At 47.5% G+C, this 11,550-nt stretch overlaps 1 protein-coding gene across 2 annotated transcripts in view; it reads right to left on the bottom strand.

Moving 5' to 3' along the window:
- Positions 1 to 1,863: 1,863 nt before the first annotated feature.
- fbln1 (fibulin 1) overlaps positions 1,864 to 11,550 on the bottom strand; it is a 35,756-nt gene continuing 26,069 nt past the window's right edge. The window contains exons 14-17 of one of the 2 annotated variants that reach the window (XM_061252016.1): positions 9,381 to 9,504; positions 4,822 to 4,964; positions 4,007 to 4,135; positions 1,864 to 2,547 (exon numbers count right to left, since the gene is read on the bottom strand). In XM_061252016.1, coding sequence (XP_061108000.1) covers positions 2,408 to 2,547; positions 4,007 to 4,135; positions 4,822 to 4,964; positions 9,381 to 9,504 — 536 coding nt within the window. In that variant the 3' untranslated portion in view covers positions 1,864 to 2,407. Of the gene's footprint in view, positions 2,548 to 4,006; positions 4,136 to 4,821; positions 4,965 to 7,257; positions 8,022 to 9,380; positions 9,505 to 11,550 lie in introns of those variants that run through there. The other variant, XM_061252017.1, reaches the window with a different exon arrangement.

The following is an 11,550-nucleotide window of genomic DNA, read 5'->3' as shown; positions in this document are numbered from 1 at the left end:
CCACGCTCAGGGGCCACGCTCAGGGGCCACGCTCAGGGGCCGCGCTCAGGGGCCGCGCTCAGGGGCCGCGCTCAGGGGCCACGCTGAATGTGCTGCAGCTGTCCCAGCCGTAAGTTATGGACGGACAGACTTCCACACTCACACGGTCACTCACACGGTCACTCACACTGTCACTCACACTGTCACTCACACGGTCACTCACACTCACACGGTCACTCACACTCACACTCACACGGTCACTCACACGGTCACTCACACTCACACTGTCACTCACACTCACACTCACACTGTCACTCACACGGTCACTCACACTGTCACTCACACGGTCACTCACACTCCTGGGCCTCTCCGCCCTAAACCAACAGTGAGTCGGAATGAAATTCTGGAATGAAATTGGAAATTCAGTTTTCTGCGGATTTCTTAATAAATTCTAAATTCATGCCAGTCTCATTTTTCATGTGTTTTTTTTCCCCCTTCGGTGTCGGAATTGCATCGTTAATTAGGCAAGCGGAATGTCTTTCAAAAGGGTCCGTCAGTTAAGACAAGGCAAATGGGGAGAGGTGGATCCACAGGTCAGTTACAGACGTGGCAGATGGGGAGAGGTGGATCCACAGGTCAGTTACAGACGTGGCAGATGGGGAGAGGTGGATCCACAGGTCAGTTACAGACGTGGCAGATGGGGAGAGGAGGATCCACAGGTCAGTTACAGACGTGGCAGATGGGGAGAGGTGGATCCACAGGTCAGTTACAGACGTGGCAGATGGGGAGAGATCCACAGGTTGATCATTTATACTTCAGGCTTTCCCAGGTGCAGGGGAAGATGGGGGGTGGTGTTCATGGTGTGTGTTCAGGGTGTGTGTTCAGGGGGTGTGTTCATGGTGTGTGTTCAGGGTGTGTGTTCAGGGGGTGTGTTAAGGGGATGTGTTCATGGTGTGTGTTCAGGGTGTGTGTTAAGGGGATGTGTTCATGGTGTGTGTTCATGGTGTGTGTTCAGGGTGTGTGTTCAGGGTGTGTGTTCAGGGGGTGTGTTCAGGGTCAGCAGAAGGGGGCTGGGGTGCCTGGCTCAAGAGCAGGAGATGAGGGTGTTTGTGGGTAATTTAACTTGCTTCCACAGATGGTTATTTTAGGTCATGTGATATCACCATTAAAAGCCCCCCCCCCCAGCCTCCTCTCTGGTTTTCTCTCAAGTTTAAAAAGTAATTGGACAGAAAACGTTCTGAATCCAGAGGCACATTTTTGTGTGTGTCAGCGTCAGCCAGAAACCAAGCATGGTGATATTCTCTGTATAATTTCGACATGCTGCTCATTTCTCTCTGCACAGCGTCATATAAATCACCACACTTTAAAACTGTAAGAACAAATCACTATTTAATTACATCATTAAGAGGCATAAACTGTGGTTCATATGAAATGTTAGGCACACACGCACACACACACACACACACACACACACACATTCACACAAACACACTACTGTCACGCCCCCCTGCTGCATTTTAACACTTTCCCCTTATGCCTCCCAACAGGATGATTGGTGGGCGTGGTCCCTCTACACGCGGCACCTGGAGTGAGTTTAATTCCGGGTTAAAGGAGCTCCAGTGTGGCTGCTTGGGGCGGCAGAATAGCATGTCGAGTACCTGTCGTTGGACTGACGGTTTTTTGTTCTAGTTTTTGCACTCACAACATTGCTACTCCTACTACATGCAACATTACAGTCATACTAATCCTTCACACCCGATGATAATTTACTTTAAAATAAAGAAATCGTTATCTCGTAAGCCTGTCGCGTGTCTCATTTTCCTGCTCACGACTTGAACGAGTCAGTCGTAACACTACACACACACATTCACACACACGCACACACTCACACACACATTTACACACACGCACGCACACACACACATTCACACACACGCACAAACATACACACATTCACAGAAAAGCACACACACTCATAGGATGATGCTATATAACTTATTCCATGTCTTTCTCCCTTCTCCTCTTCAAGTTCATATGAACAGAAACATCAAATCCAAGGCAGGAAAAGCATCTCGTATATCTATTCATAATAGTGTTTTATAGGTTTAAATAGTAGTGGCAGTTACATGCAGTGCATATACCCGTGTAGTGTGTCACTCACATACATGTGCACTCTGTCACACTGCGGGGGTTCCCGACCCTTAACCTGGAGTAGCGCCCCTTTAGGAATTACTGTTAAGGTTGCTATGGGAACCAGCATGCAGGGGTGCCCCTGGACCAGGCTTGGGAAACCCTGTTTGTACTCAGTGGTACAGAAACACAGAGCGGTGCTGTGGTAGGCACACTGTCAGTGAGAGAGTGGTCTGTTCGTAATGTGTCCTCATTAATGAACAGGATTTCATCCCGTCTCCTGGAACGGACGGGCTGCTCAGAACCAGAACTCGGAGACGAAGATGTGGACGCTGATGATGTTCTGGTGTGAGACGATGCCGGACGAGACGTAGTTCAAGGCGAGCTTCAGCACCAGGTCCACGGGCCCGGTGACAGGCCGCACCTGCCGCACCACACCTGGAACAGAACACCACAGGTTACGGCTCATCGGATCGCATTCTTATTGGCTCTTCTCCACTCTGCCTTAGGACCGACACCTGCGAGCTGACACTAAATCAGACCATAGGAGTACCTGGCCAGAGCATTCACAAGGACAATAACATAAACAAGTGATCAACTTTTATGAATATGCTTCACTAACCTAACCTTTCTATCCACAGTAGTGGGAATTTGATACTTTTGTGTCTGCAGTCCAGTCAATCTCTACATTGTCTTGTGGTTTACTGACTTCCAGTAATTTCATGGTCCAAAGCAAGGTGAGCTTTTATTTCCATCAACAGAAGATGGAAAAAATGTATGACGCCCTCTTGTGGCCAAAGACAGGAAACGCACACTCTACCTCCTGATCAAACACACAGCTGCTCATACCCAACTCCGGAAAGTATCGGAAAATAGCTCTAAAATGACACGTTAAACAGAAGGGAAATCACCACAGAAACTAAACAGAAATAATGCCAACCAGGGCATCTGTCCTGCTCTATGGTCTACAGGGCAGCAGTCCAGAAGGGGTAAATAGTATACACACGTTTACAGTTCTCATGGTTGAATCAGCCAGTCCTCTCTGGGAATGGAAAGCACATGACAGAATCTATCGATTAATATGATTTGAATATGACTGTAATATGATTATAATATGACTAATATGATTTAAATGACTGTAAAGTGATTTGAATATGACTAATATGACTGTAATATGATTATAATATGACTAATATGATTTGCATATGACTGTAATGTGATTATAATCTGACTGTAATGTGATTTGAATATGACTGTGATGTGATTATAATATGATTAATATGATTTAATATGACTGAAATGTGATTTTAATATGACTGTAATATGATTATAATATGATTAATATGATTTGAATATTTAAAAAAATGTGTGCCTGTGCATGCACACATATGTACACACACACATACACATGCACACACAAACACACACAAATACACAAACACACACACACACACACACACACACACACACACACACACATACAGCCAAACAAGCATACCAACTAAATTAATCCAAGCTGTCGGAATAAGTCCAAGAACATTTTTTTGTGATTGATTAGCAGTTCACTTCACCTGAAGAAACATGCAGATAGCTCAATAAATTAACCCCAGTAAAGTCCCTCATAACTGGGAGGCTAAACGACTCCCAAAAGTTTAAATCACTTATGAAACAATTTGTTTGAATTCATCACAATTAAACAGCAAAACAAAACCAGCTTACCTAGAATTAGCTTACCAAACATTAGCTCACCTAGCATTAGTTTACCCAAAATTAGTTTAGGCAGCAATACCTCACCCAACATTAGCTCACCTAGCATTAACTGGAATGTGGGTATTACTATCTAGCCAGGGGCAGAATTAAATATTATTACTGAGATCCAGGGAAGGGAGCTGCTCACCCACGATTCGTTCATTCTCGAAACGCTTGATGATGTCGAAGGAGCCCAGCAGGTTTCCTTCCAGGATGTTGAAGATGATGTCGGAGCTGCTTGCCTGGGCTGGTGATGCAGTTCTCAGAAAAACTATCTCTGAGGGAAGATCAGAGAAACAGAAAAATAAAACCATTAGAAAATGAAAAATAACCTTCTAATAGCCGGGGGGATTTCAGTGTCCTAAACTCACTGGCTGCAGAAAGACTGTAAAAACCGCCAGACGGAAAATGAAAATGGCTTCCTCATGGAGCATGCAGAACAGGTCACATGCAGAACAGGTCACATGCAGAACAGGTCACATGCAGAATGGGTCACATGCAGAATGGGTCACATGCAGAATGGGTCACATGCAGAACAGGTCACATGCAGAACGGGTCACAGCAGGACTCAGCTTAAAACAGTATGACTCAGGACAGACTTGTGAGAAACATTTAGCATTTAGAAAATGCATCAGTTTTGTCAGCATTACTTTGGCAGACTCAAGAATACAGGAAAACAAAAATACACAGAACACAAGCAGTAATACAACTGGTCTGAACTCAAACCTAACCATCACCCTTACCACAATCCCAAACCTTCAACTGTAAGCCTCATCCTTTCTGAACCCTAAACCTTAACCCAACATGTAGCAATGCTGCATCGGAGGAAGAACAGAACAGAATGGAAGGAACTTTCAGAAACATTCTGAAAGCATCATGCTGTCATGTCAGGTGACATGAAGAGGTAACTCCACCCCCTGGTCAGTGTGGACATCGAGGTTAGTTTCCTTCAGCGCCCCCCACCTTCCAGGAGGGGCTCCTCGCGGAAGGTGGGCAGGGAGATGAAGGTGTGAGAGATGGAGTGGACCGGGTCCAGGATGCAGGCGATGTCATTGGGCAGACAGGACTTCCCACAACGGACTGTGTCAGCCGGACTACCCTGGGACCTGGTGGAAAAGCACACACATCATTTCTACACTAAATGTCCGAAACATCTCTGCTCTGATGTAGGGTCTGTGTCCTACATCAGGAGGCGGGGGTGGGAGCTCTGCCTAAAGAAAGGCAGCCAGCACTGGGTTGGGGGTTGTAATTAGCCATTAGTGGGCTGGTTTGAGTTGTACTTGTATCCGGAGCCAAACCCACACAATGTGCCTTGGGTTTGGGGTTCCTCTGGCAATGCAGGACTCAGGGAAAATAACCCCCCGCCCCCCAACTCCCCCCACACAGTCCACCACTCCCCTCCAACCCCCCCAGCACCCCCCCACACAGTCCACCACTCCCCCATACATTCATTATTTAGCTGATACTTTTATCCAAAGCGACTTACAGTTGATTAGACTCAGCAGGGGACAATCGCCCCTGGACCAATGTGGGGTTAAGGGCATTTCTCAAGGGCTCATGAGCTGCACTGATCTTATTGGGCACTCATTATTCCTTACTGGTATTCATGGACCCCCACCCTCCTCATATTTACAGTTGAGCTGACACGGCTGAGTGAGCACTTCGGTTGTTATAGTGAGCGTGTTGGTCGTTATAGTGAGCGTGTTGGTCATTATAGAGGGCGTTTTGGTTGTTATAGCGAGTGCGGTGGTTGTTATAGCGAGTGCGTTGGTCGTTATATTGAGTGCGTTGGTCGTTATAGCGAGCGTGTTGGTCGTTATAGCAAGCACTTTGGTCATTATAGCGAGTGCATAGGTTGTTATAGCGAGCGTGTTGGTCATTATAGCGAGCGTGTTGGTCATTATAGCGAGCGTGTTGGTTGTTATAGAGAGCGCATTGGTCATGTGTTGGTTGTTATAGCGAGCGCGTTGGTTGTTATAGCGAGCGTGTTGGTTGTTATAGCGAGTGCATTGGTCATTATAGCGAGCGCGTTGGTTGTTATAGCGAGCGCATTGGTCATGTGTTGGTCATTATAGCGAGCGTGTTGGTTGTTATAGCGAGTGAGTTGGTCATTATAGCGAGCGCGTTGGTTGTTATAGCGAGCGCATTGGTCATGTGTTGGTCATTATAGCGAGCGTGTTGGTTGTTATAGCGAGTGAGTTGGTCATTATAGCTGTTGGTTGTTATAGCGAGCGCGTTGGTTGTTATAGCGAGCGCATTGGTCATGCGTTGGTCATTATAGCGAGTGTGTTGGTTGTTATAGCGAGCGCGTTGGTTGTTATAGCGAGTGCGTTGGTCGTTATAGCGAGCGCGTTGGTCATTATAGCGAGCGCGTTGGTTGTTATAGCGAGCGTGTTGGTCATTATAGCGAGTGGGTTGGTTGTTATAGCGAGCGCGTTGGTCATTATAGCGAGTGTGTTGGTTGTTATAGTGAGCGCGTTGGTTGTTATAGCGAGCGCATTGGTCATTATAGCGAGTGTGTTGGTTGTTATAGCGAGCGTGTTGGTTGTTATAGCAAGTGAGTTGGTCATTATAGCGAGCGCGTTGGTTGTTATAGCGAGCGCGTTGGTTGTTAGAGCGAGCGCATTGGTTATAATAGCGAGTGTGTTGGTCATTATAGCGAGTGTGTTGGTTGTTATAGCGAGTGAGTTGGTCATTATAGCGAGCGCGTTGGTTGTTATAGCGAGCGCATTGGTTATAATAGCGAGTGTGTTGGTCATTATAGCGAGTGTGTTGGTCGTTATAGCGAGCGCGTTGGTCATTATAGCGAGTGTGTTGGTCGTTATAGCGAGCGCGTTGGTCGTTATAGCGAGCGTGTTGGTTGTTATAGCGAGTGTGTTGGTTGTTATAGCGAGCGCATTGGTTATAATAGCGAGCGTGTTGGTCATTACAGCGAGCGCGTTGGTCGTTATAGCGAGCGCATTGGTTGTTATAGCGAGCGCGTTGGTTGTTGTAGCGAGCGTGTTGGTTGTTATAGCGTCTGAACACCAGGGCTTTGCATTTAAGGAGAGCCCCACCTCCCCCTCCCCACCACCTCCACAGGAGTGCATCCCTGTGCCTCTTCCTCACAGTACAGAACATTTAAATGATTAAAATGATTCAATGTCTATATTCTCATATTTACTCCTGATTTTTAGAGCTATTACCTTGGAAAATCTGGAAGCCCCATTAAGTGAGTTACATAACAGCAAAAACAACACGCTCACTATAAGTTCACTCCTTTAAAGGGAAAAAGCAGCTGCCTGTTATTCATATTGTCATAGAAATCACATTAAGACAAGAAGATTGCTTGCAAGATATTCGTTTCAGGCAAAAGAACACAAAACAATTTTAGAATGTAATTCAGCCAATTGATTCGTATGTGCAAGATTTGACTTTAATAGAAAAAAGGGACATTTCAACAATTAGTCAACACAAAAGACAAAAACATTTTTTTTAAAAGAAACAACAGAAAACATCCTAAAACATTCCACATTCCCGAGGAATTGTGACCTGAGTGTCTATCGCTTCCCAATGGTGCCATCTAGTGGCTAAGCCAAAAATACAATCAAACAAGAACATTTCATCTGCCTGAACTCTGATTTGGAGGCTGATCCTGAACATGTTTGCCGGCCCACAGAGAGCACAGAGGGGACAGTAATGGCACACTGAACACATGCAGGCCTGTTAGTTCTGGGATGGTACACTGAACACACACAGGCCTATTAGTTCTGGGATGGCACACTGAACACGCACAGGCCTGTTAGTTCTGGAACAGGCTGTTCTGGTGGCTGGGCATGTCCTGGGTGACGTAGACACGTATCTTGGCCACGTAGGTGCTGTTGGTCCCGTAACGCACCAGCTTCATCTCCACGGTGAGCAGGAAGTCGCGGGGCTCCCTGATTGGCTGTTGAACAGCGATGACGCCTCCCGTGCTCAGCTTCTGTGTGCTGAAGTAGCCGTCCTGGTTGCCGTCGACAATGGAGAGCTGCACCTGGTCGCCAGGGACCAGGTTGGAGGGGCCCATGCGGAAGATGTTAGTCGGCACGGGGACGTTGGTGGGGAAGGTGAGCTGGTAGTGCGTTATTCTCTGGGCCAAGGCCAGGCACTCCACTGTGTGATTACAAGCCAAGCGCTCACAACGACTGCAATACAAGACGGACGGACAGACATACAGAAGAGACAGATGGAGCAACAGAGGGACAGAGAGTGAGTGAGAGATGGAAAGGGGGGGGGGAGATCATCAATGTGGCATGCTAGGGAAAGGTGAGATGCTTATGTCTCCACCTACAGGATTGTGCAGAAACTGCAGCCATTCAACAGTCACATTGATCTGAACACAGCTAGGACAGGGCCAAGGCTTTCATCTCTCATCAGCAGGCTGGTATCTCAGACCTCTGCATGAACATCATGCCCCAGCATACGTGTGCATGCGTGGCATTTGTGGGGTTTTTGGGGGTTGGGGGGCATGCTGGTTTTGAGCAGGGGGGTGTGTGGATTCATCTACAGTAAACCCAGCACAATGAGACAGGGCCACGGGCAGACTTGCACAGTGAAGAGGAAAGATCAGGTCTTCACTGTATTTACACTCTGAACTGTAGAACCCCAGGGCCTCTGCCTGAGTCTGACAGAGATAGACTACCGCCTTTTTAAACCAATGTGTTAATATATTGGTTAATATAATAATTCAACTATTAAAATACACTTTTCTTTGCTGTGCTGACCTCCAAATAACTGCAAGCGTGCATTTATTGGAAACAATTATTTTGCTCGCCGATAAAAAATAACAGATAGAACTGTCAAATTTAAGCGCCAATGTTGATTATCATCATCATCATCATCTTCTTCTTGTTCACCATGTGTAACTTTGCCAACTTTGTAATGTTAAATTCTATACTGACAGAAATACCCCAAAACGTAGCTTCCCTGGAAACACAGTCACACAAACGATCCTCCAGGGATCCTTCCCAGAGGAGAGGAATCTGGAGTACAGAAGCCACCATTCTGCCTCATGGCTTGCATTACCACTGTCAGCATTATCACTGTCAGCATTACCACTGTCAGCATTACCACTGTCAGCATTACCACTGTCAGCATTATCACTGTCAGCATTACCACTGTCAGCATTATCACTGTCAGCATTACCACTGTCAGCATTACCACTGTCAGCATTATCACTGTCAGCATTACCACTGTCAGCATTACCACTGTCAGCATTATCACTGTCAGCATTACCACTGTCAGCATTATCACTGTCAGCATTACCACTGTCAGCATTATCACTGTCAGCATTACCACTGTCAGCATTATCACTGTCAGCATTACCACTGTCAGCATTATCACTGTCAGCATTACCACTGTCAGCATTATCACTGTCAGCATTACCACTGTCAGCATTACCACTGTCAGCATTACCACTGGTGTTTGAAATAATAATTTGGCCCAAGTGTGGCGAGCTGGGAGGGAGAATGGCAGGTAAAGGTTAAAGGTTAAAGGTCACTCACGTGTCGCCAGCGTGGCGGTAGTTGGGCGGGCACTCAAAGGCCAGGCAGCGAAATCCACCCTGCACATTAAAGCAGGTCTCTGCGTCCGAGCAGTTGTGGGTCCCTGTCACACACTCATCTATGTCTGAGACAGGGAGAGAGAGAGGGAGAGAGATGGGGAGAGAGAGGGAGAGAGGGGAGAGGGAGAGAGAGAGAGAGGGGAGAGGGAGAGAGATGGGGAGAGGGGAGAGGGAGGGAGGGAGGAGAAGGAGAGAGGGAGAGAGGGGACAGAGAGGGAGGGAGAGAGAGACAGTCAGTTCTGCACTGTGTTACTGACACACCCTTTAGGGGCGGCCTGTAGCGTAGTGGTTAAGGTAAATGACTGGGACACGCAAGGTTGGTGGTTCTAATCCCGGTGTATCCACAATAAGATCCGCACAGCCATTGGGCCCTTGAGCAAGGCCCTTAACCCTGCATTGCTCCAGGGGAGGATTGTCTCCTGCTTAGTCTAATCAACTGTACGTCGCTTTGGATAAGAGCGTCTGCCAAATGCCAATAATGTAATGTAGCATACTACAGTAACTTACATGCTATATTACACTGAGCTTCAATAACAGTGCTCTGTGTGAGTTACAGTTTCATACAATGTAATGCTTTGTTTGCTGATATGAAGTTTGTCATTGCTGCTGCCGTCTATTATGAAAAGCGCCAGCATAGCTTTTAGCAGTGTACCGGAAATGCAATTCAGCGGGACATTTACCATTTACCATTGACCTCCCTGCAGTGGCTGGGGTTTGCAGGCCTTTGCACCCATGAGAGAGTTACCTCACCTGAGCGGCCTCAGTAAACATCACGCTGCATAAATGTTTTAAATCTGTGTTCTGTGTCAGGGTATCTGCTGAAGAGATAACGAAACGCGAGACGTTGTCTGGGGACAGAGCATCATGGGGTATTTACCTCTCAGGACATTATGCGACTATGCACTACGTTTGTGTACTAAACCTTGGGGATTAGGGGGTGTGTGATTAGGGGGTTTGGGGGTGTGTGATTAGGGGATTGGTGGGTGTGTGATTAGGGGGTTTGGGGGTGTGTGATTAGGGGGTTTGGGGGTGTGTGATTAGAGGGTTTGGGGGTGTGTGATTAGGGGGTTTGGGGGTGTGTGATTAGGGGGTTTGGGGGTGTGTGATTAGGGGGTTTGGGGGTGTGTGATTAGGGGGTTTGGGGGTGTGTGATTAGGGGGTTTGGGGGTGTGTGATTAGGGGGTTTGGGGGTGTGTGATTATGGGGTTTGGGGGTGTGTGATTAAGGGGTTTGGGGGTGTGTGATTAAGGGGTTTGGGGGTGTGTGATTAGGGGGTTTGGGGGTGTGTGATTAGGGGGTTTGGGGGTGTGTGATTAGGGGGTTTGGGGGTGTGTGATTAGGGGGTTTGGGGGTGTGTGATTAGTGGATTAGTGGGTGTGTGATTAGGGGGTTTGGGGGTGTGTGATTAAGGGGTTTGGGGGTGTGTGATTAGGGGGTTTGGGGGTGTGTGATTAAGGGGTTTGGGGGTGTGTTGGCATTTCAGGCTGCTAAGGGGACTGCCCCACATTACATACAATCCTTGATCACTCCCTACTCCCCAGCTAGACCACTCCGGTCTGCCAGCTCTGGTCGCCTTACGGTTCCCTCTCTACGGGCACCTGGCGGTCGAGCTGCACGTTCACGCCTGTTTTCCGTTCTGGTTCCTCAGTGGTGGAATGACTTGCCTACCGCTGTCAGGACAGCAGAATCCCTCCCCCTATTTCAACGCAGACTCAAAACACATCTTTTCAAACTCTACCTTAGTCCTCCCTCCTGATTTCCCCCGCCCCTACTTTCTGATATCCCTATCCTTGTCTAACCCCCCTCCAAAAAAAAAAAAAGCGTCTGCCAAATGACTCAAATGTAAAATGTAAATGTAAATGTGTGATTAGGGGATTAGTGGGTGTGTGATTAGGGGGTTTGGGGGTGTGTGATTAGGGGGTTTGGGGGTGTGTGATTAGGGGGTTTGGGGGTGTGTGATTAGGGGGTTTGGGGGTGTGTGATTAGGGGGTTTGGGGGTGTGTGATTAGGGGGTTTGGGGGTGTGTGATTAGGGGGTTTGAGGGTGTGTGATTAGGGGGTTTGGGGGTGTGTGATTAGGGGGTTTGAGGGTGTGTGATTAGGGGGTTTGGG

The sequence above is a fragment of the Conger conger genome, chromosome 8, assembly GCF_963514075.1.
Source record: "Conger conger chromosome 8, fConCon1.1, whole genome shotgun sequence".
Taxonomy (NCBI): domain Eukaryota; kingdom Metazoa; phylum Chordata; class Actinopteri; order Anguilliformes; family Congridae; genus Conger; species Conger conger.
Note: the sequence above shows the minus strand (reverse complement) of the source record. Positions and strands in the feature narration are given on the sequence as shown.